The 26,008-nt window shown below is 34.3% G+C and overlaps 1 protein-coding gene across 5 annotated transcripts in view; it reads left to right on the top strand.

Annotated features, from left to right (window-relative positions):
* CEP83 (centrosomal protein 83) overlaps positions 1-26,008 on the top strand; it is a 111,310-nt gene that overhangs the window by 79,137 nt on the left and 6,165 nt on the right. For all 5 annotated transcript variants that reach the window (XM_081061499.1, XM_081061497.1, XM_081061496.1 and 2 more), the window contains 6 exons: positions 5,094-5,208; positions 6,461-6,605; positions 6,719-6,868; positions 16,200-16,275; positions 17,570-17,727; positions 19,317-19,446. In XM_081061499.1, the coding sequence (XP_080917625.1) occupies positions 5,094-5,208; positions 6,461-6,605; positions 6,719-6,868; positions 16,200-16,275; positions 17,570-17,727; positions 19,317-19,446 (774 nt within the window). The remainder of the gene's footprint in view (positions 1-5,093; positions 5,209-6,460; positions 6,606-6,718; positions 6,869-16,199; positions 16,276-17,569; positions 17,728-19,316; positions 19,447-26,008) is intronic.

Genomic DNA, 26,008 nt, shown 5'->3' with positions numbered 1-26,008 from the left:
AAGACTGGTTACTAAATCAATGATATATGTATTTTCTATCAGAGTAATGTAAAATCACATTAAAATCCAAAATGGCTCCCAGACCAGAAGGAATTTACTATATGAACTTATCTAATACTGTGTTCCTCTTAAATCCCTTGGCCAAGGAATTACTTGAGCAGACTCAGGCAGTGTTTATGACAAAGGGAGAGTTTTAGTCAGAAGAATAAGTATTCTGGCCCCTTGAAAAGATCCTTCTTACTGTAGAAAGGAATATACACCAATCTGTTTCAATTTGTGCCAGGATACAATTGATCTCATTCCATTTGTCTGATTGAATGATCACCAATCAACTTTCTGTTATTTGACTTCCATGTAATTTTGTCTATAGGGAGAGAGTGCACTGGTCCTTCAGACTTTGAGCATTCTAGTTTCCGTTGTAGTTTTTTTCTCATAATGAATAAACTGACATTCTGATTTTATAGATCACTCTTTGTAAACTTTATTCATGTAACTCTAATCTTGAGAGTCTTAAGTGTGGTGACAAAATTGGATTTCTGTATATTAAATGCCACTCTTGGGAGATAATTTACCCAATTTTTCCATGGCAGACACATACTTTTTTATTTTTGCAGATTATATGTCTAGTGACATTTCAGATTTTTGTTTCAATATCTGTAAATTTACAGTTTACAAAGTGGTTTTGTAGCCAGTGTCTCATTTAATTCATTAGACATGGCTGACAGTAGAAAGTGAAAATTATACAATAAGATTTTTAATTGTTAAAATGTTTTAAGTCAAGCATAGTCTCATAATTGAGATTAGACGTTGAAATTCAGATATATTTAGAAATTAAAAACTGTCTTTTTGGAGGAGGTAATGAAGTGCAATGGAAAAGTTCATGGGCTTTGAATCAGATGAATCTACCTTTGAGTCCTGACTCATTCATCTCACTCACCACCTATGTGACTTCTGTCTTGCTTAACTTTTAAATGGGAATAATATTAGGTTGGTGCAATAATATAATTGTGGTTTAAAAGGTTAAAAACAATTGCAAAAGCCACAATTACCTTTGCACCAACCTAACACCTATCTCTTACAGGATTTTTGTAAGATTAAAGATGGTATTGAACATAATAAATAGTAGCTGGTGATGAAAATAACAATAGAAATAATTATGCATTTGTGATATTCTTACATGAGAAAATGATGTAACATAAAGAATGCATAACTTTGAACTGGTTAACTAATTTCTTTCTTCACTGTATCAATAATTATGTGTATAACTTTAGGTGAGTTACTTAGTAAAATTGGGATCCAGTTTTCTTGTAGATGAAATGAGGCATTGTTCTAGCTGATCCCTAAGAATCCTTCCTGCATGCTAAGGTTGTGTAAGTCCTTCTAGAAAATAAATAATTTGATTGTTTCCTGATTAACTGTAAGTAATTGTTTTATACATTCGATAGATATGTACTGAGTGCCTACAGTGATCAAATATACAAAGAAATAGACGCAAAACACAAAGCAGTAAATTCACAATACACGGAGTTCTCTCATACTTTTCTTCCAATTCTGGTCTAAATTAATTTTCAATTTTGTAAAAAAGAAAAAAAATAGTGAATACTCAGTATTTTTAAAACGACCCGAGGAGCCAAACCGAACTGCTGGAATAACCTGAGCCATAGAGGGAGCTACAGGACACTGGATAAGCTGGCTTTTGCTCTGACGTCTACCTCTCTCGGGGACTAGCAAGGATTTACTTCTCAGGCAGCACGTTTTATCTGAGCTCCCTGGCTTACTTGTACCCTGCCACTGATTTTTCTTCTTTTTCTGCACATGCTCTTCTCTAGTGCTCTTTCTTTTTAGAATTAGAGCATAGATGATTTCTCCTACTCTGCTGAAGGACACAGAGCATTTTAGTGTAGTATTATTTCTCTGCTTGTTTGTTAATAGTGCAAAGAGCTGCCTTTCGTTTTAAAGGCATACTTGCATTGTTTTGCATATAAATGGTGTATTACAAATCACCCTTCTCTTTAAGTGAACCAAGTTTTCATTTCAAACATTGCATCTAAAAAGATTTCATTGGAAGGATAAATTTTGAAATAATAGTTCTAAAATGATTGTCAGTTTTCTTTGTAACTTGAAGTTTTCTTCAACATTTTGCAATTATGGCAAATGGTTCTTTGCAATGCAAAGGAACACCTGGGGTGTATTCAAATTTGTAAATGTTTGTTAGCTTTTTGAATGGAGTTATGTCAATGTAACTGTGTCTTAGATTAAAAAGTATTACTAAAGATGGCCTGAGAATGATGACCTTGAAGGCATTTCACATTCAATGAGATAAATTCTAGTTACCTCATGGTGTGTTTGATCTTAGAACTCCAGTAGAATGTGCAGCTTTAAGGAAGCCATGCCACAGAGTTAATCCTTATTAGCTAAGTTAATGAGGTTACACCATCTCAGATCTTTGAAAAAAATCAGGTTTTAAGTAGGTACCGGCTCTTTGGAATTTCCATCAACAAGTTTTTTCAACTATAGTTCTATTTCTTGCTTACATATATAGTTTTTTACATATCTCTGTAAAATGTCTACTATTGCGGTTTTTAAAAAACATTTCTTAAAGTTTTGTTAGTAGTAATAGGTAGTTATTTCAGGATACTTGATTATGCTGTGTCAAAAGCACAAAGCAATTTTACAATGGTAAAGGCCAGAATCTACAGAGAAAGCATTTTGAACAAACCAACCAACCAATGAACAGGGTGGTATGGCCCATGGAGCTTCAGAAGACTGTGAATCTCTTTATATTCAATTGTGCGGTTTTTTTAAGGAAAAGATTCCTAGTTTTCCTAAGATTTTTGAAGCCTGATCACAAAGAAGGTTAAGAACCAGGGATGTAGAGGCAGAAAGAAGCGTTATTATGACTATTTAGGATTTGGTTCAGATTACTCCTAGGAAGTGCTACTATTGGTCATACGTAAGCGATAAATATTGATGTAATGTTTTTCATTTTTAATAAATAAAAATTCCTTTAAATATATTTTATGAAGTTAATTAATATTAGTGTAAGTGCAGTCATTATTTTAGGATTATACGAATGTGACATTAAAGAAAATCTTAAACTCACGGAGGTCCATAGACGAGTAAATTGGAATGCAGAGAAGGCACGTGCCTTACTTGAGCAGGTACCACTGCTTTAGTATAGAAATAGACCGGGAGACAGAGGGCACTTGTTGTTTGACTTCCTGTCCACTGTTCTTTCAGTTTCAGTTATTACAATTTAGTTGAAAAATGTCTTCTCATTTCAGTAAATCTCAGGGTGCAGTGAATTAAGAAATAGGTTTTTATTCCGTGGTCCTTGTTGGAATGAATCAAGATCCTACAGAATAAGATGGTTCTAATTTTTCACTTCATATTTAAAGTAGCTACAGTGTGGTGTGTTAATGAGCTACTATGTCATTCTTAACCTTTTACAGTTAGTACATAATAGCAGGTTATAATTACATTTGTCATAGAGATTGGCTTTTCATTGTAGTTGTATTTCTTCAAAAATTTTAAGCACTTGTAGTTTAAATTCTGTGTCCATGAAATTATAATGCAGTAAAATCCAATCCACAGAAAGTTTAAGTATTAAAATAAATATAAGTTCTTAGCTGCAATCATGGAGTTAAACACTGTTCTATGAAATTTGCTTTCATAGAAAAGAATTTCAAAAAGATTTAAAAATGCAAAACTGATGTCAGCCCAAGGTATTCATTTTATGTGTTGTCATTAAAAACTCTAAGTTAATTTGGAGGGATGCATTTTAATGTGGTTAGCAGTAGAGAGGCAGTATAGTACTGGCTTTTCTATTTTCCTTTACTTGGGCATTTTGCACTAAACCATTCCTTACAATGTTTTCAGGACCTTTCAGACATGGAGTCTCTTCCAGTAAGACACTTCTGTTTCTCATCTTTACCCTCTTTGGCTCTCGGACTGCTTCCTAATTTGTTTCTAACTGTCCAGTTTTTATAGATTGTGATTACACTCATGTAAATCATCCTTCATCCTCCTATTTCCAGCATCTTACATTTTATGTATTTGACTTGTATATATTTGTGGTTTTCATAGTTTTATACATTAGTGTAATATGTCAGAATGCAGTTTTATGCCTTTATGTCTCTAGTGGTTAAATTCTCGTTATAGTACTGTCCCTAATTTCAGATGCACCTTACCAAAGAGAAGGGACATGGAAAATGTGGTAGTCGTGCAAATGGTTAGAGAGACAAAGCTTTCTCGTTTGCTGCTATTATTCCCGGCTCTTAAAACAGTGCCTGGCACATAATAGGTGCTCAGTAGATATGTATTGAATGAATGAACAAATAACTGTTTACAAGAGATATCTCAGGGAAGACTGAAAATGGATATATGAGGGATTAATTATATATAAAACTGACAATTATTTACATTCAAATGGGGCTTTAAAATAATCAGGTTTTGACAATAAAGGTTTAAATTAGAATTATATATTTTATACTCCCATTACCACACATGCACACACATACACGCATACACGCATACATGCATACATTATTTAGTTACCAAATTCAATTGATCTTTTCTTGGCCCCTTTGTCTGTTCTTTGCCCTTAATTGGTTTCTTTACTTTCAGTTTCTTAATGTAACATATTTACAATTAGAGTTAATTTTCTGAAACAAAGTTGATTATGCCACCTTCAATAGCCACAGGACACACAACCCTTTTTTGGGGCATATAAAGCTTATTCCCTGCAACTCCACAGATATCACGCCTTCCTCTGTTCTACCTGTAACTCATTGCTCATTGTTTCTCAAGCAATGTGACGGTATAACTAGGTAACATTTTGTATGCTGTTCCTTATAGCTAGAATGCCTTCTTGTCACCAAGGCTTTTTTTAAAGAAAGGACTCACTTTTGTTAGGAAAAGCCTGTTTTCTTGGTGCCAAGTACTGTTCCAGGCACTGAAACGCCTTCCCTCCCCCAAAGTACTTACTCTGTACTGTTCTACCACAGTGTTTCCTGATGTTTGCTGATGTGTTTGGGTAAACAGTTCATGGCAAGAAATAATCAATAGTAATTTCAATTTCTCATTATCAACAGGTAACAGAACTGAAACATTCAAACAAACTCGAAATAACAAATATCAAACTGGAGGCAGCAAGAGCTAAGAGTGAGCTAGAAAGAGAAAGGAATAAGATTCAAAGCGAACTGGATGGTAATATATAATTTCTCATGCTTTTCACTGTTATTTTCACATATAAACTACAATTATTAAAGTAGATCAAACTGAATTTTTGTTTCCAGATTTTTCAGCTTAATTGAATTTTTAATCTTAGAACACATGGATTGTTTTTGTTTATATGTTGAGTGTTCATTCTGTGATCTAACTTTTAAAATCAATCTTGTTTATATCATAGTAATTTCATTAACACATACATTAAGTGAAATTTTACAAATGGGATTCCATATTTCATGGGTTTATAATTTTAAACGATTTAGATCATGTGATTATTAGTCTCAGGCCATTTGAAGTCTAAAGAATGTAAGGAAGATAGGTGGCTTCTAGGCCCAATTTTTAAGTTTTTAAAAAATTTTTATGTAGACTCGAGGCCAGTTATTGAGCCTCGTTCAGCCACAGCTTGTTTTTAAACTCCAGTTTAGTTTTAGAATGTCTTTCTCATCAAGATTCCTCAGAAATTTTCTTTCTGATTTTTCTTAAGTACTTAAATAAGCTGCCTTTGGCCTGTAACTGTCCTTAAGTTGGTCGTTAGTTAAACTGGCCTCTGTAGTTTCAGACAGAGCTTATTTTCATATTTAATTTCTACTTTATATTGACTCATGGATTTACATAGAGTTAGGGAGTAAATTTTCTTAGGAATTTAAGGAGTTTGGGATCCAGTTCTGTACTCTTTTTTAACTTTGAGTTAGATACGAGTTTTAGTTCTTCTATCTGCAGAATACTTTGCTATCTCATTACAAGGGAGATTTGTGAATTCATTGGACAAACTTGAAAGTTCCCAATTTATATTTCTACTAGAAATCTAACAGTTGCTAGAATGATAGGTTTTGAAGGATTCTGTGCTTTTATTCACTCTGCTTCCAGCCGGCTTTATGATGACTGGGGCTTAAGTTACAGAACCCTTTTAGAGGGGAAGTAAGTATTTACACCACGTCACCTGACTGGTGTCCTCAAGATGCAAATGAATAACTGTATATAACCTCTTATTAACATTGTTGTGTGTGTACACTAAATAAAATAATAGAAAAATTAACTCTTGAGTTTTAGTCTGTTTTGCTCTTAAGAGGTTTATCACTATAACAATACTTGAGAGAATATGTATCCAGAGAGACTTACTTGTAACACCCTTCTAATTGTATTACCAGCTTATGAACACTTGCTGATAATTGTGATTTTTCGTCTTAGTAACATTGAATATGGTACATTTTTCTCTGTAAAAAAACACTAGGATTACAGTCAGACAATGAAATTCTCAAATCAGCTGTTGAACACCACAAAGTGCACTTAGTAGAAAAGGATCGTGAATTAATACGTAAAGTACAAGCAGCCAAGGAAGAAGGTTATCAAAAACTTGTGGTATTACAAGATGAAAAGTAAGTACATAATTACCTTATTTTGTGTTAAATCTACTTGCAAATGAAAACATTCTGTTGTCATGTCATCCTTATTGTAGTTTTTGTAACATAATTATCATCTGTTGTTTTAGGCTTGAACTTGAGAACAGATTAGCGGATTTAGAGAAAATGAAAGTGGAATATGATGTCTGGAGGCAAACAGAAAAGGATCAGTGTGAAGAGAAACTACGGGCTTCACAGATGGCAGAAGAATCGGCCAGGAGGGAACTTCAGAGTATTAGGTTATATATGTGGATATAGTTTACACTTTTCATTTTGAAATAATTCCAGAGCTAACAAAACATTCTAAAAGTAATACAAAGAATTCCCATATAATCTTCACTCAGATTTCCAAATATTAACATCTTACATAACCATCTTAACAATAATCAAAGCTAACAAGTTACTATAATTAGGAAATCAAATAAATGTTACTGTTATGAAGCTTATAGACTTTATTCAAATTTTACCAATTGTCCCACTGATGTCCTTTTTCTTGTCCAAGATCCAATCCGGAATTACACACTGCCTTTACTTAGTCTCTTTTAATCTTGATATGCCAATATTTTTGAAGAATGCTGGCCTGTTATTTTGTAGATTATCTCTCAATTAAATTTTAGTCATACATTTTTAAATTCATTTACACATTTTTAGCAAAAATAACAGCAAAGTCAAAACCGTGTGTATTCCTTCATGTCAGGAGATACGTGTGTCGTCTTCTTATTGGTGATACTAAATCTGATCACCTGGTTAAAGTGGTGGTGTCTGCCAGGTTTTCCACTATAAAATGACTATTTATTCCCTCTTTGTAATGTATAATTATGGGGAGATACTTTGAGACTGTGTAAATATTCTCGTCATATGAGTGTTTTCTTATCATTCTTTCACTACTTCAGCATCCATTGATAATTCTTGCTTGAAGAAATTATTACTTTAGAGTTTACCAAATGATGTTTTCATGTTTCCATCATTCCTTTTACATTTATTAGTTGGAATTCTCCTGAAAGGAAGAGCTTTCCCTTCTCTTTAAATATTAAATTTGTATCAGTTTGGTGCATGGATTTTTATTTTATGCTATGGGATATAATCTTTTATTACAATTTATTTTGTTGCTTAGATTGTCTCAGATTTGGCCATTAGAAGCTTTTTGAAGTTGATTTCTATGTCCTCTTTTAACATCTTTATTTTCTGGCATCACAAGATGTTCTGGGCTCATCTTATACTTTCCCTGCCCCATGCCTGGAATCAGCCATTTCTCTAAGGTGCTCTGGTTCCTTTACAGTATATTGGAACCAAAATCTCAGCTCTCAGTGTATTTATTGATATCACAGTGTCATTGCTTCCAGGCTCTCTCAGTGAATTGAGTTAGAAAATATATTTATGTGTATACGCAGATATACATTTTTATCTGTTTGTTTATATATACATATAGTCATGAGTTTATATTGATATTTCCAGTACACTATGGTATTCATTCTAGCCTTTTCTCTTATTTGTAACTCCCTTCTTTAACAATGAGAAATGTGGTTTCTCATTGTTAAAATTACCCATAACATATTTACTTATTTTTTTAGTCCAAAAATACATATAGTTTTAAAATGCTAATTTATAACCGTGAAAACCAAGCCTGTTAACTAGTGTGTAATATTACTGTACAGTTCTTTTTTTATTTTGTCTTTAGTCTATAAGTATATACCGTATTTGCCGGCGTATAAGACGACTGGGCGTGTAAGACGACCCCCTAACATTTCCACTCAAAATACAGAGTTTGTTATATACTCGCCGTATAAGACTACCCCCTCTTCCGCACACCTTCCACACACCAAATAACTTTCAGTTTAAAATTTGCATCATACTTCTTTCTTTTGGCTGGTGCCATGATAGGGATGATAGGGGTTTGACTGGTCGACATTTTCTATGCTGTACTGTACAATGGTGCAGTATTGTGGTTGGCTGTTGACTGTATACAAAGCCTGATTTGATTGGTCCCTGCTCCCTGTTTGCCCGCCCTGTCACTATAGCAGTCTGGTCCACCCTTGCATCAGCATCTCCCTGGGACCTCACTAGTGCGCAAGTGCGAGCTCTTCAACATTCTAACAGGCACCATGATAGCGCAAAATCGCGAATCTTCAGTGCATATGTAAAGAAATATACGGTAACCTGAATTTACCACACTCGCAAAATCTCACATAGCCGACCATACACCCAGTATGGTATCGCGATTTGCGATTTTGCGCTATCATACTGGGTGTATGCTCGGCTGTGTGCGATTTTGCGAGTGTGGTAAAATCGCATAACAGCAAAATCGCATAACAGCCGAGCATACACCCAGCAGCGCTGCTGATGCCTGAACGGTATGTGGAATGAAGTGGGCGGGCATCGGGAGGCCACTATGGCACGGGGCAAGCTCTATGGGCAGTCTATCTGAAGTGTACCTGGCGTATAAGACGACCCCCCCACTTGGAGGCATATTTTTCGGGGCCAAAAATTCGTCTTATACGCCGGCAAATACGGTATTCAAAAATCTGCTTTCCAAAATTTCTTACTTCTTTCCAAACCTCCCTTCACTGGTTATAGTATTCATTTATAAAACATTTTTTTCTTTCTATTCCATTTTGGTCCATTTCTATTTTTTCCATTTTGGGTCCCCATCTCATCCTTATTGGTTTTATTTATTAACTTGATGTAGTTCTAAAAGACAACTTATTGACTCTGGATTTTAAATCATAGTTAAGTAGTCTCTATCTGCTCTGAGGTTACGGAAGAATTCACCTTTTTTTTTTTTTTTTTTTTGCATTTGTATGGTTTCATATTTTGTATATATTGATATCCTTGATCTATTTGGAGTGTATTTTGTATCTTGTGAGGTATGGATTTCATTTTACTGCTTTCTAAATGACTAACCAATTTTCCCCCTCGTTTATTAAAACACTCTTTGTCCCAGTGATTTTGAAGACATTTTTATTATATTTTAAATTTTCATTCATATTTGGGTATGTTTCTAGACTTTCTGTTCTGTTTTACTGGTCTGTTTGTCTATCCATGGGCCACAGTATTTTAATTATAAACATTTTATAGTGTGTTTTAATGTCTGGTTAGATTACTCTGTCTTCCTAGTTTTTCTCTTACAGAAGTTTCTTGGCTCTTCTTTCATATTTGTTTTTCCATATGAATTTGAATATCAGTATCTAGCACCATAAAAAAGTTTGTTGGTATTTTTATTGGGATTTCTTTAAATTTTTAAACTAAGTTAAGGAGAACTGACATCTTTTGATGTTGAATTGAGTTTTCCTATTCAAGAAAGGAGATTTATTTCCACGTATTGAAATTTTCTTTTGTGTCTTTCGGGAGAGTTCTGAAACATTATGTAGTTTTCACACATTTTTTGCTTATTCCCAAGTACTTAATCTTCTTTGTTTGCATTATAAATGTGTTTTTCCCCATTTTGTTCTCTTGCTCATTATTGTTTGTTTATGAATACTATCAACTTTTATATATTAATATTATATCCCTCTAATTTACTAAATTCTTTTTTGTTTGAGTTAGTTTTATTATTAATTATCTAACATTTCTCAGGTATACTATAATGTCATCTACAAATACAGATAATTTTACTCCTTTACCAATTCTTATGCCTCTAATTGACTTACCTAATTGCACTGGCAAGCACCTCCAATATAGTATTGAGTAGTTTAGGAAGTAGTGGAAATCCTTGCCTTGTTCCTGGTCATAGTGGATATGTCTCTACAGTTTGTTCATTAAGATATTAGGTTTAGGATTAAGGTATATATATATTTTATCATTTTTATTTTCCTAAGTACTTTTATCAGGCATGATATTGAAAATTATCAAGGGTTATTTAGCATCTCTGGAGATAATCATGATTTTTCCTCCCTAGCACTATTAATATAGTGTATGAATGGATTTCCTAATCTTGAATCAACCATAATTTGTGGAATAAAGTCCTTTTGACTTTAGTGTCGTTGTTTGTTTAAGGTGGTGCTGTATTCTGTTTGTTAATGCTTTGTGTAGTACTTGGTGTGTAATTTTCTTTTTTTGTAATGTCTTCATCATGTTTAAGCATCAATGTTATTCTTGCTCATAAAAAAAAAAAATGAGGAAGATACTCATGGTTTTCAGTGTCCTGGGACAAATATGGTCCAGTGGAATTACCTGGTTTTTGGAGGCAGGTAGAATTTCCCTGTGAAACCATCCAGGCTGTGCCTTTTTCTGGGGTCGTTCTTTGATACCTCTCTATTTCTTCTATAAAAATCAGCCAGTTTAAGTTCTCTATTGGGATCAGTTTTTATCTGTATTTTCATAAGAAATTATTCATTTCATCTGTATATTCAATTTTATTTGTGTAGAGGGCAGCAAAATGGTTTTGTATTAATTTCTCTGCGTCAGTGCTTTTCCTTGGTCATTTCTTATTTTGTATATATGCTTTCTTCTTGTCTTAATCAAGTTAGCTAGTGCTGTATTAATTTTGTATTGTGGTAAACTATACATAACAAAACTTATTGTTTTAATCATTTTTAAGTGTATAGTTTTGTGGTTTTTTTGAACTAAGATTTTGATTTATTGATCAACTTTTTCTATTTCCTACCTCATTAATTTCTGCTTTTATCTTCTTTCTTTGTTTTTTGCCATAGAAAAGTTTTTATAATTTATTGGTGTTTAATGTACATAAAATAAAATTAACCCATTTAAATAATGTACAGCTTGATGAATTTTGGTAATTGCCTACAGTTGTGTAATCATAACCACAATAAAAGCACAGAACTATTCTGTCACCCTAAAAGTTTCCCCATGGCTCTTTGCAGTTGACCTCACCCCTGACCACAGCTTTAAGCAGCCCAGATTTATCAGTGCTGTTGCCTGTATCACTAGTTCATTCCTCTTTATGGCTGGTTAGTATTCCATTGGGTGCATATAACATGATTTGTTTATCCATTCTCTTGAGGGAGACAGTTTGGGTTGTTACTCGTTTGGGGCTATTATGAATGATGCCGCGAGGAACAGTCATATACAAGTCTGCGTGTGGTTATACAGTTTTTATGTCTCTTGGTTAAATATCTAGGGATGAGGTTGCCGAGTCATACGTAAGTGTATATGTAATTTTATAACATATAGCAATACTCTTTTCCAAAGTGGTTGTACTATTTTTCGTTCTCAGTACCAACATATGACAGTTCCATTTGTTTCATGTCTTTACTGACACTTGTTATTGTCAGTCATTTTAACTTAGCAATTCTAGCAGATGTGTAGTAATATGTCACTGTGGTCTTAATTTGATTTTTCCTGAATGCTAGTGATGTTTAGCATCTTAATGTGCATATAGGCGACTTCACTTTTGTGACGTGTCTGTTCAAATATTTCGTTCATTTTTAGAGTTGGGAAGTTATCTTATTGAGTTGTAATAGCTCTTTATGTGTTCTGCATATAAGCTCTTTGTCAGATTCACGTTTTACAGATATTTTCTCCCAATCTGTGGCTCGCTTCCTTGTTTACTTGCATTGTGTCTACTGAAAGCAATTTTTTTATTTTGATGAAATCCATTTTGTCAATTTTTTTCGTTTGTATAAAGTTTATGCTTTTTATGGTCTATTTAAGAAATATTTGCCTAATCCTGTGTCCAGATTTATGTTGTTTTTTCCTAAAAGATTAATATTTTGGTTTTTACATTTAGGTTTATAGTCCGATTTATGATAGTATGAGGTGATGGTAGACATTCCTTTTTTATTTCCATATAGGTATCGAGTTGTTCCAGCACCATTTGTTGAAGACTGTTTTTTCCCTCGTTGAATTATTTTGGTAACTTTGGTGGAAATCAGTTGACCATCTAAGTGTGTGTCTGTTGCTGGACTCTGTTCTATTCCATTGGTCTGTATGTCTGGCTTGATGCCAATACCACACTGTTTTGACTACTGTAGCTTTATAGTAAGTTTGATACAGGTAGTGCAAGGCCTCCACCTTTGTTTTTTATAAAGATTGTTTTGGCTCTTCTACGTCCTTTGCCTTTCCACATAAATTTCAAAATCAGCTTGTCACCTTTTCAAAAAAGCTTGTTAAGATTTTGATTGGAATTGCAATAAATCTCTAGCTCAGCTTTAGGAAAGTTGTCATCTCAACAATATTGGAGTCTGTCCATCCGGTTCATGATTACGGCATATCTCTCTGTTTATTTAGGTCATCTTTAATTTCTTTCATCAAAGCTTTGTAGTTTTCATTGTATACATATGTCTTGCTCATCTTGTGTTACATTTTATTCCTAAGCATTTTTATGTGATTATAATTGGAGTTATTTTTAAATTTCTACTTTTTCATTGTTCATTGCTAGCATATAAAAATAGTTGACTTTTATGTATTGACCTTGAATCCTGTGACCTGAACTAAAATCACGTATTTTCTACTAGCTGCTTTGTGGATTCCTTAGAGTTTTCTAAGATCATGTCATATAGATCTGTGCTTTATTCATTTCTTTTTTGTTCTGTTAGTTGGACATTTAATTCAACTAACCCTTTCTTTTATTATTGGTAAATGTATCTAGTGCTTATTTTCTTATCACTGCTTTAAATGTATCTATGGATGATATGTTTTAATTACTATTTTTTTAGAAGTTCTCTCATTTCAGCATGTATTTTCCTTTTCACCAAAGAGTTGTTTAATAGAAGATGTATTAATAGAAGGTTAGTTGTTTAATAGACGGTGAAACTAATAGTTTCCTAGGGCTGCCATAACAAAATACCATAGACAGGGTGGTTTAAACAACAGAAATGTATCTCCTTACAGTTTTGGAGGCTGGAAGTCTGAGATTTCAAGGTGTTGTCCGCTCTGGTTTCTACTGAGGCCTCTCTCCTTGGCTGGCAGCTAGTCGCCTTCTTGCTGTGTCCTTGCGTGGCTTTATCTCTGTGCACATGTATCCCAGTACCTCTCCTTCTTATAAGGACACCAGTCATATTGGGATAGGACCTACCCATGAGCTCATTTAATTTAGCCAGGAGTTACCTCTTTAGAGCCCCATCTCCCAATACAATCACATTCTGAATTGCTTGTGGGTTAAGATTTCAGTGTGGAGACACAATTCAGTACAGAACAAGGTTTTTGAATTTCCAGGTGGGAGGGCTTTTTTCTTTCTTTCTTATTTTGTTGTTAATTTCTAGTTTTATTTTGTTGTTAATTTCTAGTTTTATTTATAGAGCATTGTTTCTATTTCTATTTAATGGAACACAATAATGTTTTCTTTGTGACATAGTATATCAGGGCTAGGACTAGAATAAAGCAAGTGAGGCGCCCAGGGTGAAAAATGTAGGAACACACCCACTCTTACATGTTGACACTGAACTTGGAAGTGCCCTAGAGTGAGTCTGAAAGTTTGCACCCCGGGTACCCCATTTGCCTTACCCCATGCTTTGCTCAGTCCTTCATCTTCGTCCTGTAACACATGATCAATTTGTGTGAGTGTTACGGAAGGACTAGAAAAGAAAGTGTTCAATTATAAGAACATAAAGTTTGATATATAAATCTATAAGATCTATCTTATTAGCTATGCTGTTTAGGTCTTCTATGTACTTATTTTTTTGTCCACTTGATTTTTCTACAAAGAGTGATATTGAAGTGTCCTATTATTATTTAGTGTGTTTGTATCTAGACTCCTTGCATTCCTTGTAGTTTTTTGCTTCATAAAAGAGATTGCTGTATTATTTGGTATAGGAATAATCGTAACAGTTATGTCTTAATTATGAATTGTGGCTGTTAGCACTTAAAAGTGCTTTTGTCATTTAAATTTTTTTCCTTGAATTTTGTTTGTCTGATATCATCATTACTCCTGTTTTCTTATTGTTTCCATTTGCCTCGTCTACCTTTGTTTGTTTCCTTATTTTTAGTGTTTCACAATCACTTAATTTTTCAGATGTGCCTTTTATGTGTGACATATAGTTGGGTCTTGCTTTGGAGCCAAATTAGTGATCTTTTGATTTGAATGGCTGAGTTCAGTCCATCCACATGCAGTGAGCGCATGCATGCTGATACAAAGTCAGGAGCGTGAGCAGCCTCTGACTGGGATGTAGAATTATTTTCCTCTTTTTACTTACAGATGTTTTGAAGTTTGGCCATTTTCTGTCGTCCACTGTGAAGGATGTGGTTTTGTGTGGCTTTATTTGTTCTCCTTGCTTTTCTGTATTGTTTTGCAGAACATATGGGTAACACAGAACTAGACATCTGCTGTTATCTTCAGCTACCTGGAAGTCCCCTATATCTATTTTTATTTTTTAAATCTAAAAAATTAATGACTTCCTCATTATATAGATTAAAATTGAGAGGTTTTAAAATATTGTGTTGTAGGATATGTTTTGGGACAAGGTTTTTTTGTTCTCATTACTCTGGAAAGAATTACCTCAGGCAGAGATAACATATATTATTTACGAATGTCAGGTGCTATGAACTATTAATTTAAATGTTAGGTTCTACAATTCTAGAATCATATATCTGTAATGGATTTTGAGAGCCAACCTTGTTCTACTCTTTGCTTTCAGGGAGGTACATTTTTCCAACTGTTCAGGACCAGAAAGGTTTTTATCTCTCCCTGACAATCTCCAGAAAGGGAAGAAAGACCCTTGCCAGGCACCTCATTCTAATGCTTTTTCCTATTATGATCTCACAGTTTGGCCAGTTAGAATCTTTTCTGTTAGAATTTAAGCCTGTTTCTTCTGGTTTGGGCTTCTGTTGCCATAGTAATAAAATGTTCAGCATTCTGTCATTACTTGAAGATAATAATAAACTTGACCCTTAGGTTTTTTGGGTTTTTGCTATGTAAAACAGCTTCATTTTGCTAGCTTTTCTTTCATATAAATCATTTTCTATTCCATTAGTCACTTTGATAATTTTTCTTTGATTTCTCTTCATTTTCTCCAGATCATTTACAGTGTGTTATTGACCCCAACTTATTTTAAAATAAGGACATAGTAACCAACATAAAATGTAGCAAGAGTAATTTGCAAAATTTGCATGACTTTTTTTTAATGGTTTCCAGTTGTGTTTTTCCCATGGCAGTACTGATTTTTCTGATTTATAAGTCTAACTACATCAACCAGATCTATTTTGATCATTTGTTAAAATAATCATAATTGCAGTTTGTCTCATTTAGAATTTGTAAGATAGCGTCTCCTAAACTGGATTACTTTCTGATGCCTTCGTGATACGTTACACACCTTTCACCAGAGGCCATTTGCTCAGGCTGTTGTTCCCCTATGTTTATCAGAATTCTGCCCATAAGATTCTAATTTCTAGGTAGTTTCCTCTCATCTTCCTAGACAGACCTGATTTCTCATCTTCTGTATGCCCATAGTTTGTAGATTTTTCCATAACTCAGGCAAACATTTATGTTCAATTTTAGTTATATGTGAACACAATTTGGCTGCCTGAAGTCAAAATCTTCATCATTGTATCTCTACCAGTTTTCACAGCACAATGCCTGGTGTTAATGTGGGCACTCAGTAAAATGATTGTGTAATCCAGTGAACTATATGAACTATGGATTCTTAATACTGTCTTTTGTTGGATTGTGATCTTCAGGTTAAAACTTCAGCAACAAATTGTGAATGTTGAAAATGCGGAGAAAGAGAAAAATGAAAATTCTGACCTGAAAGAGGTATAATTTTAGCAAACATTTTTCTTTTATTTTTTTAATTAAATTTATTTGGGTGACTTGGTTAATAAAATTATGTAGGTTTCAAGTGTACAGTTCTAAAATACATCATCTGTATATTACATTGTGTATTCACCACCCAAAGTGAAATCCTCTTTCACCATATATTTCACCCCCTTTACTCTTTTCTCTCTCTCCCCACCCTTCCTCCTTTCCCTCTGGTGACCACTAAACTGATGTCTGTGAGTTTTTGTTTGTTTGTTTGACTTGTTCGTTTGTTGCTTTGCTTTTATTTTTAAATGATTCTTTAAATCTGTATTTTGAATCTTTATTGGAATTTTACATATCGGTATTCTGAAAATCTAATCACTACAATTTATAACGAAGTGATGAAGTTGATGTGTAAAGATAAAATGTTTAAACTCTAGCTTAGTAAACTTGTTTTGCTAACTGCTGTTCCAGATCACTGACTAAAGCCAGTATGGCAATAAAATGAGTTGTAATCTTTTTGCTGGGGGAGGGTCTTGCCTTCAGTTTGTAAAAAATGCAACATCTGTGAAGTGCAGTAAAGCAAAGCACAATAAAACTAGGTGTGCCTGTAGCTGCTTTTCATGAGAGGAAGTACTCCCAGATAAAAGTAACTAGGGATGGAACAAAAGCCTGCGTGACATTTCATGGTCTGGTACTCTGTAGAGGCCAGGCAGTCCGGCTGTTCATCAGGTTTCTCAGAGCATCTTTCTTCTACCCAACGCTGGACGCTTAGAAACTACTGAGAAACAATGGAAGAGTGATCCTTCCTGCTTTTATAATTCCTGAGTGTTCAGAAAGCTGAACCCTGGCAGGGTTGCTGATCACCGGGGCTGTGGGAATGGGACAATGGCTCTCCTTAGCTTTCCCAGCTGACCTCCTTTTCAAATTTGTTCTTTTCTCTGAGGCTAGCGGCAGTCCCATAGGAGACTCTCTCTAATTGTTGGATTCTCTTTTCTCACCCCCCTACTCTCCTCTAATAACCCTCTCTTCACTCCCAGTACCTCTTCCTGCCTGCTTATTTTTGGAAAGAGAGAGGGGACTCTGGCAGACTGAGGAATATGTTTTTTGATAGTTTCTGGTTATATTAAGAAATGATCCTGCGCTAATGGAACCTAATGCTGCTGCTGTTGATTATTTCATTTCAGGGTGTCCTCAAGGGCACATCAGTTGGGTGGGGCATTTATGACGGAAGATGCTTATATCCTCTGCCTCTTACACTCCAATGGAATTTATTTAGTGGCCTTACAGTTCTCTTCTTTCTTCTTAGCAAATCAGTGGTTTGCAGATCCAAGTGACCTCACTAGCTCAGTCGGAGAATGAGTTGCTGAATTCAAACCAAATACTGAAGGAAATGGTGGAGCGATTAAAACAGGAATGCCGAAATTTAAGAAGCCAAGCTGAAAAAGCACAGCTGGAAGTTGAAAAGTAGAGTTTACTTTCTTTATGTACAAACTGTTCTTTTCGTTATATTATATATAGTTATTTTAATGATGGTTCTGTGTCAAATTTGTTTTGGGAACTGTTACAAATACCCTTTGACATTGTACAGTGGTCTGAGATAATGTACTGATCCATTTCTGGAAAATGAGCTTTATGGACTTGTGAATTGTGTTTTTTTTTAAAAAAAGACATTTAGGGAAGAAGACCTTTTAAAATTCTGCCTGACCACAGTATTCTGAAAACCCTCAAAGAAAAACTTCTTTAGTGATTGAGTAAATCAATACATTTTTTACTTCAGATATATAGATTCTTCCGAATGTGGACAACAGAAAAAAATATATATATTCATGTGCAAAACTTATTTTCTAGAATTAAAACTATAATCTTTTGAGTTTTCCATTTGAAGAGCTCATTTACTTGTTTATGTTTTTAGGTCTTGAAACTTGTTAGTAGTAGACAGTAAACTGGTCAGGAGAGGATTTTGGTGACGTTCCAGATCTTATATTCTCCGGAAAATTTTGTTTAGATAAGGTAGAAAACTACTGTTTTGTATTTGCTTTGTCTTTATAACATGTCAGTTTTTATTTGAATCCACAAAATATTTTCAGATTTGTTCTTCTGAAGGCTACCTTGCCTTCATTTTTTCTGTTATTTCATATTTTAAGGCTTGCCCATGCATTAATGTATATAGTTGAATTTCAAGAAAATGAAGTAAAATATTTTGTCTATAATGTGTTGTGACATTCCACAGGGTCCAAATTATTTTGCTTACATTTTGCAAGAAATAGAACTTTGTATCTTGAAATCATCAAGTATTTGATTGAAATGTGCTTAAGAATTCTAATGACGATATCACTGGCAAATTTACGTAATTCCTCATTGGTTTCTGAATGTTATTCATAGGATCATATAACAGAAAATAGCTGAACTAGGGTTCAGTAGAATGTGATTTTGGTCCCAGCTAAGACCCTTAAAATCTGTATAACTGATGGCTTATAATCTGACTTCTCAGAATTTATAAATCTCATTTTGTACTGCTTTTAGTAAGGATACTAAAAATCACGTAAAGTATGCAGAAGAGCTTTAAAGATGTAACTTGTTATGATGTTACCTTAAAATACCATTGATAGGAACTTTAGCCAGAAAACATTCCTCATTAAGACTTGTTACCAGGGTTGGTTTTTTAGCTGCCTGACTTAGCCTCAGTGTTTATAGCTTGGTGGTTATCATGGATCAGAGCTGGTTATCGAGTGTTTGTCCTGCTGTTGACTAGGTATAAGTCTTCAAGCAAGTTCATTAACTGCTCTAAGCTTTAGTTTCCTCGTTTGTAGAATGGAGATGATAGAAGTACCTACCTCAAGAGCTTATTATGAAAAATAAATGATAAGCACAGTGCCTGGCTCCTAAGAAGGGCTCAGTATCACTGAATGATTAGCAGAGTGGTCAGGCAAGAATGCCTACAGTTGGATAATTAAGGATGTAGTGAATCAGGTAGTAAGTTTGAATATGCTGGTGATAGTATCTATTTAACCCTAAGAGTTAACTTCCATGTTTTGCATATATTCTTCTGACAGGACATTGGAAGAGAAACACATACAATGGTTGGAAGAAAAGCATAAGCTTCATGAACGTATCACAGACAGAGAAGAAAAGTATAATCAAGCTAAAGAGAAACTGCAGCGAGCTGCGATTGCCCAGAAAAAGGCAAGAGGCTCTTATTAAAGTGATTTCTATAAAGTAAAGCATAATTTACTATTTTAGGAGAATAAAATGTATAATTAAAACTGAGATTTTACTGGTGTGTTTAATTTGATATTTAAATATGACGTTTGGCTGTCAACCTTACAGAGATAAATTGGGAAAATCCAAACTGCTCAATCAGGTTTATTTCTAAATTTTGTGTACAAGTTAGTTTTTCAGAGCCAACATGCAATTTTCCATAGAGACAGTGTTTTTCAGTGCTAACGTTTCAAGACCAGCCCATACAAGTCTTATTTAACCCATTCTGCGCTTAAATTACAGGGCGATTAGGCCTGTTTCACCTGTGCTTCACTAACACGTATAATACCGTTTTTTGTAGTTAAAATGCTCTTTTGTTTCCAACTCAGGAATATAGGAGCAAGCGTCCCCTTGCCTCAGCAGGAGGAGCTAGGACAGCCCCTGGCTCCTGAAACAGCCACGATGTTTCCCACAGCCATGATCCTTTGTAAGCTTCCCTTTGCAGGCATATTTTCTCCAGAACCTAAACATTTCGTTTTCTTAGAAATAGTCCAGGGCGTCATGGAAATAATGTAATTACATGATTCGCCTAAGTCAGTGGTTTTCAACTTTTTTTCTACTTCAACAAACCCAAGGAATGTAGCATGGCCTCATCAGTAACTGTTACTCACTGTGGCAGCGGTTCGCTCCTTATTTTCAACAAGATTGGCCGATGTGTGTTGAGGGGAGGTAATGTTAAAAAAAAAAAAAAAAAAAATCCCACAAATGAGTTGATCAGTCTCCATTTGAAATTCCTTTAGTAGTGGCACTGGTTTGGGGAAGGTGAGAAGATCTGAGATGAGAGGAAAGGGCTTCTAGGCATAGCCATACCAGGATCTTAATGTCTGTATGTTTATTGAAAAGGTAGCTGTTCATATTTGCATAAGAGAAGAGAACTGTAAATCATTTACATATTTTGAATTTAGAAACCAAGGACATAGTTCCTAGTACCTGTTTATGTTATTAGATATTACTGCCAGATGCATTCTGATAGTTGGAGTGACAACGTGAGAAATATAAGTCATTCCTTCCCCACGTTCTTGTTTTCTGAATATTGTGCTTTTCTTTCCATGATGCTAAAAGTAGTATAACATCGAGATTTGAAAATAGCACTTACTATGTGGACATTCCAGTGTCTTATACTCATATATAAATACTTGTTTTTCTTTGTGTATACAACTTTCTTTCAGGCCATGTAAGTACTGAGCATTGTATGAGTATTGTTGGGATTCCAGTGAATTTTTTTATGACTTGGGATGATAGAAATTCTATTTATTCTTCCTTGTACTGTTTGAAACCTAGAAGCCTCTGAAGCCAGATGTTAGCTAGAAATCACTAGAAATTTTAAGAGCTGACGTGATCTTTTACAGAGAAATTTTTATGTTGAGATTTAAGAGATACATATCTTAGGGATCAGATTCTAATTATTGAGGTTAGTTTGGGTTGACTTCTTTTGGAGCAAAAGTGACATCCAGTGGTGAGAGAGATTATCAGCTAATCCCAGGTATACCAGAAATAGAGAAGGAGGTGATATTTTAAGAAGCCTGCAAAATAACCTTTCATTGGTATTATGAACTAGGATGAATGTTTTTCCTACTGCGATACCTCCCAAATGATGACTGTGAACATAGTAAATATCCATTTCACTTTTTAAAATGTGATCTGTGGATTATGGTTTGAAATTACAGAAATTGTTAAACTCGGTGGAATGAAATAATTATGACCCAGAGCCGTTCCACCATGTGGGACACTGCCCTAGAGGCTTACAACTTTACATCAAGTAAAAGTGGAAAAACAGACAATATATGTGACATAGAAATAAAACGTATGTAAGTATATACAATTTTAGGGCTGGGAGGAACTTCACGTTCAGATAGTTTTTAGAGATTAGGAAATTGAAGCAGTAGGTAGGTAGCCAAGGTAACTTGACTAGTAAGAATCATCACTATAATTAAAACCTATATCTTTCTATTCTTAATCCTGTGCTTTTTCTACACTGTACTCTTTTAATTTCCCACTTTACTTGATTCCAAATACTTTACTGTTTTTCTCTCCATTGTAGCCATAATAAGAAGTTATAAAATACTAACTACTATGGTGCAGAAATCATAATCCTTTAGAGTTACTTTCCTGTGAGAGGTTCTTGTAACTGGGAATAGCAGCTTTAGTTTTTCCTCCCAGACTAGATAAGATGGCTCACTGTTTATTTATGGCTCCAACCTTCTAAGCAAAAAGCTTATATGTCATTTCTGGAAAGTGTTTTTTGGTAGAGTCTTTGTAAAATGATATTTTGCTGTGTTGATTTGTTTGAAAAAGCTTAAGCAGGTGTATTGAGTTGGATACCCTTCTGTAGGTGATGACTTTTCTGTATTTTCTCCGCACATTGTTGAAGTGTGAGTATGAAGAGAGCTCTCGTGGTATAAGTACAATGCCATTGTGCTTTTCCATTTGAAGTGACAGCTTATTTTTATTCTAAGGTATATCTCTCTAAAATAATTATTGGTTTGATACTGTTATGAATGTGTGTTTTTTTTTTAAAAAAAAAGGAACCATAGTCTTGAAATTGTAAATTATCTATTGACTATGTTTTGTGGGATAGCATTATGTTACACACTGAGGGGAAAATAAAAGCCATGATTAATTCCTGCCCTTATTATATGACCAAATACTCTAGTTGGAGAAATAAGATAACATGCACTGTCTAATGAATACTGTTAATCACTTTCACGTGATCTGTACGGACACGAAAGTTTGAGAACTAGTGTGCCAGAGAGAAGAAAGCTTGGAGACAGGGCGCCCAGTTAGGAAGCTATTACAATAAACTTAAAATGAGGTAAGAAGTCTGGAATTTGGATTTGAGGTAGAGGAATGAAAATGAAGAGTGACTTCCAGAAGTATTCTGAAGGGAAAGAAAAGTATCTGGTGATAAATAAGAAGCAGGAAAAAAATTGAAGTGTTTTAGCTGTGAGAGGGAGGATACAAGTGGAGTTGTCATAATGGAATTAAGAAAATGTGTCAGTTGAGTAGAAAGAGGAGACATATTTGACTAAACACATGTCAGATATGAAATGACGGCAGTATATCCATGTAGACATGTCCTGCACCCATAAGGGCAGATATTGTGTAGATAACTAGAAATAATGGAATGTAAAGCTTGGAGATAGTAATTCAGATTAGAGATGTATAATTAAGTACTTGAGTTTGGAGATGATAGAACAATAAAAGGACTAAAAACTAAGTTGACTTGGAAAGAGGAGCTTGATTTAATGGAGAATGGTCATAGAGGTGGAAGCTATAGTGTGGTGTGGTAGAAGCCGCAGGATACGGAAGGTATCAGAGATACCTTCATGGCATTGAGCATGATTACTGGAAAGAGTTCACTGAAGTTGGCCAGGTGGTGAAAGGGGAATCCAGCTTTGATGGTTGCATCAAAAAACAAACAAACAAACAAACAAAAAAAACCACACACACAAAAAAACCATGCACACAAATGTTTATAGCAGCTTTATTCACTGTTGCCCAAATTTAGAAGCAACCAAGACATCCTTCAGTAGGTGAATGGATAAAAACATCTGTGCTGTATCATACAATGAAATGTTTATTCAGTAATAAAAAGAAATGACCTATCACACCATGCAAAGACATGGAGGAACCTTGAATACGTATTGCTAAATGAAAGAAGCAAATCTGAAAAGACTACATACTGTATGATTTCAACTATCTGACATTTTAGAAAAGCCAAAACTATAGAGACAGAAAAAAAAAAATTACTGGTTGTCGGGGTGGAAGGTAGGGATGACTAGGTGGAGCACAGGAAATTTTTAGGGCAGTGGAACTATTCTGTATGATACTGTAATAGTACGTGACAGTATACATTTGACAAAACCCACAGAATTATACAACACAAAGAGTGAAATAATGTAAACTATGGACTTCAGTTAATAATAATGTATCAATGTTGGTTCATCAATTTTAGCAAATGTGCCACACCAATGTAAGATGTTAATAACGGGAAACTGTGAAGGGAGAGAATATATGGGATCTCTACTTCCTGTTAAATATTCCTGTAAACTTAAATTGCTCTAAGTCTGTTAATAATAATAACCCCAACCACATAAGGAAGTAGGATAACATCAAAAATCAAGAGAAATTACAGCCAACATAAGCAGACCCTCCTCCCCAAAGAGGATCCAGGTAATGGAATTATCAGATACAGACTTTAAAATTACCATGTTGTATATACTCAGAAATAAAGGGAAAGCTTGAGAATTGTAATGGAAAACTGGAAACCATTTTTAAAAATGACAAGTTTAGAACTAAAAAACACAACTGAATTATGACCTCAGTGGATAGATTTAACAGCAGGCATCATCATCATAATCAAGATATGAGTGGAAATTAATGAAACAGAAAATATGCAAAAGAAAATTTTTAAAAATTATGTCTCAAAAAAAATTGTTGTGCCCTATAATAGCGTAAGACAGCAAGCATACTAGAATTATTCATATGAATACTTAATATTAGCTATTATTTACAGAATTGTTAGAAATAATAAAGTAAATAGGATAATCCAAAAAATGGTAACTGATATTTGTTACCTGACCCAGCAACTTTTAAATTGCACATGTTAATTTTAATAGTTAGATTTATATATTTATTCATAATGATGTCATCTGTGAATGACAATTTCACTTTTTTCCACTGTTATATCTTTTATTTCTTTTTTTGTCTTATTACACTAGCTAGGGCTTCCAATAAAATGCTGAACAAAATGGTGATAGTGAACATACTTGTCTTGTTCCTGAACTTGGGTGGGAGTAAACATTGAGTATTTAATCAGTAAGTATGATGTCAGCTGTAGGAATTTTATAGATACAAATATCCCTTCTATTCCTATTTTAATAAGGGAATTGACATATAACATTAGTGTCAACAACATGATGAGGTGATGTTTGTATGGGGTTACATCTCCATAAACCCATCTCGTAAGTTGAAATACCTTAAGTTGAAAATGCATTTCTTATACCTAACTACTGAATATCATAGCTTACCCTAGTCTGTCTACCTTAAATGTGCTCAGAACACTTACATTAGCCTATAGTTGGGCAAAATCATCTAACACAAAGCCTGTTTTATAATAAAGTGTTGAATATCTCATGTAATTATGTGTATTGCTTTTGCACCATCGTAAAGTTGAAAAATCGTAACCATCGTAAGTTGGGGGATGTCTGTATTGTGAAATGGTCATCACAATAAGTCTAGTTAGCATTCATCACCATTACAAAAATTTTTCTTCTTATGATGAGAAATTTAAGGTTTAGTCTCAGCAACTTTCAAGTTAGTGTTTTGTTTTCTTGGGATAAGTACCCAGAAGTGGAATTGCTGTATCATATGGTGGTTCTGTCTTTAATTTTTTGAAGACCCTCCATACTGTTTTCCATAGTGGCTGCACTAATCTGCATTCCCGCCAACAGTTGTTATTACTTGTTATTACTCCACAGCCTCTCCAACACTTGTCATTACTTGTCCTGTTGATCATAGCTATTCTAACAAGTGTGAAGTGATATCTCATTGTGGTTTTGATTTGCATTTCCCTGATAGGTTATCTTTCTTTATATACAAAACGAACAAATAGAAAATAAGATATTTAAATACCACTTATACTAACGTAAAAAACACAAAATATTTAGGAACAAATCTAGTGAAAGATGTGCAAATCTAGTGAAAGATCTACATGGAAAACTACAGATGTTGCTAAGAAAAATTAAAGATGACCTACATAAAATTATACCATGTTTATGATTTGGAAGAGTCAATATTATTAAGATGTCATTTCCTTCAAATTAATCTGTAGGTTGAACGTAATCCTAATCAAATTGTAAGCAAACCTGAATTCTTTGTGGAAATTAGAAAGTAGATCTAAAATTCATAGGAAAGTACCAAGGACTAGAGTGACCAAGGAAATCTAGAGGAACAACAAGAAAGCTGGAGGAATTATACTGCTAGATATTAAGATTTATTATAAGCTACAGTAATTAAAACTGTAGTATTGGCATAAGGCTAGACAAACAGATGGAACAGAATAGTCCAGAATAGGACCCAGAAGTATATGAACACCTGATTTAGCACAAAGAACCACTGCATTTCAGTAGGGAGACGGCCCTTTTTTTTTTTTTTTAATTTATTGGGGTGACAATTGTTAATAAATTTACATAGATTTCAGGTGTACAATTCTGTATTACATCATCTATAAATCCCATTGTGTGTTCACCACCCAGAGTCAGTTCTCCTTCCATCACCATATATTTGATCCCCTTTACCCTCATCACCCACCCCCCACCCCCTTACCCTCTGGTAACCACTAAATTATTGTCTGTCTATGAGTTTTTCTTTCTCATTTGTTTGTCTTGTTCCTTTGTTGTTTTTGGTTTATATACCACATATCAGTGAAATCATAGGGTTCTCTGCTTTTTCTGCCTGACTTATTTCACTTAGCATTATACTCTCA

This window comes from Rhinolophus hipposideros, assembly GCF_964194185.1.
Source record: "Rhinolophus hipposideros genome assembly, chromosome: 9".
Classification (NCBI taxonomy): domain Eukaryota; kingdom Metazoa; phylum Chordata; class Mammalia; order Chiroptera; family Rhinolophidae; genus Rhinolophus; species Rhinolophus hipposideros.
This window is presented reverse-complemented; position numbering and strand designations above follow the sequence as displayed.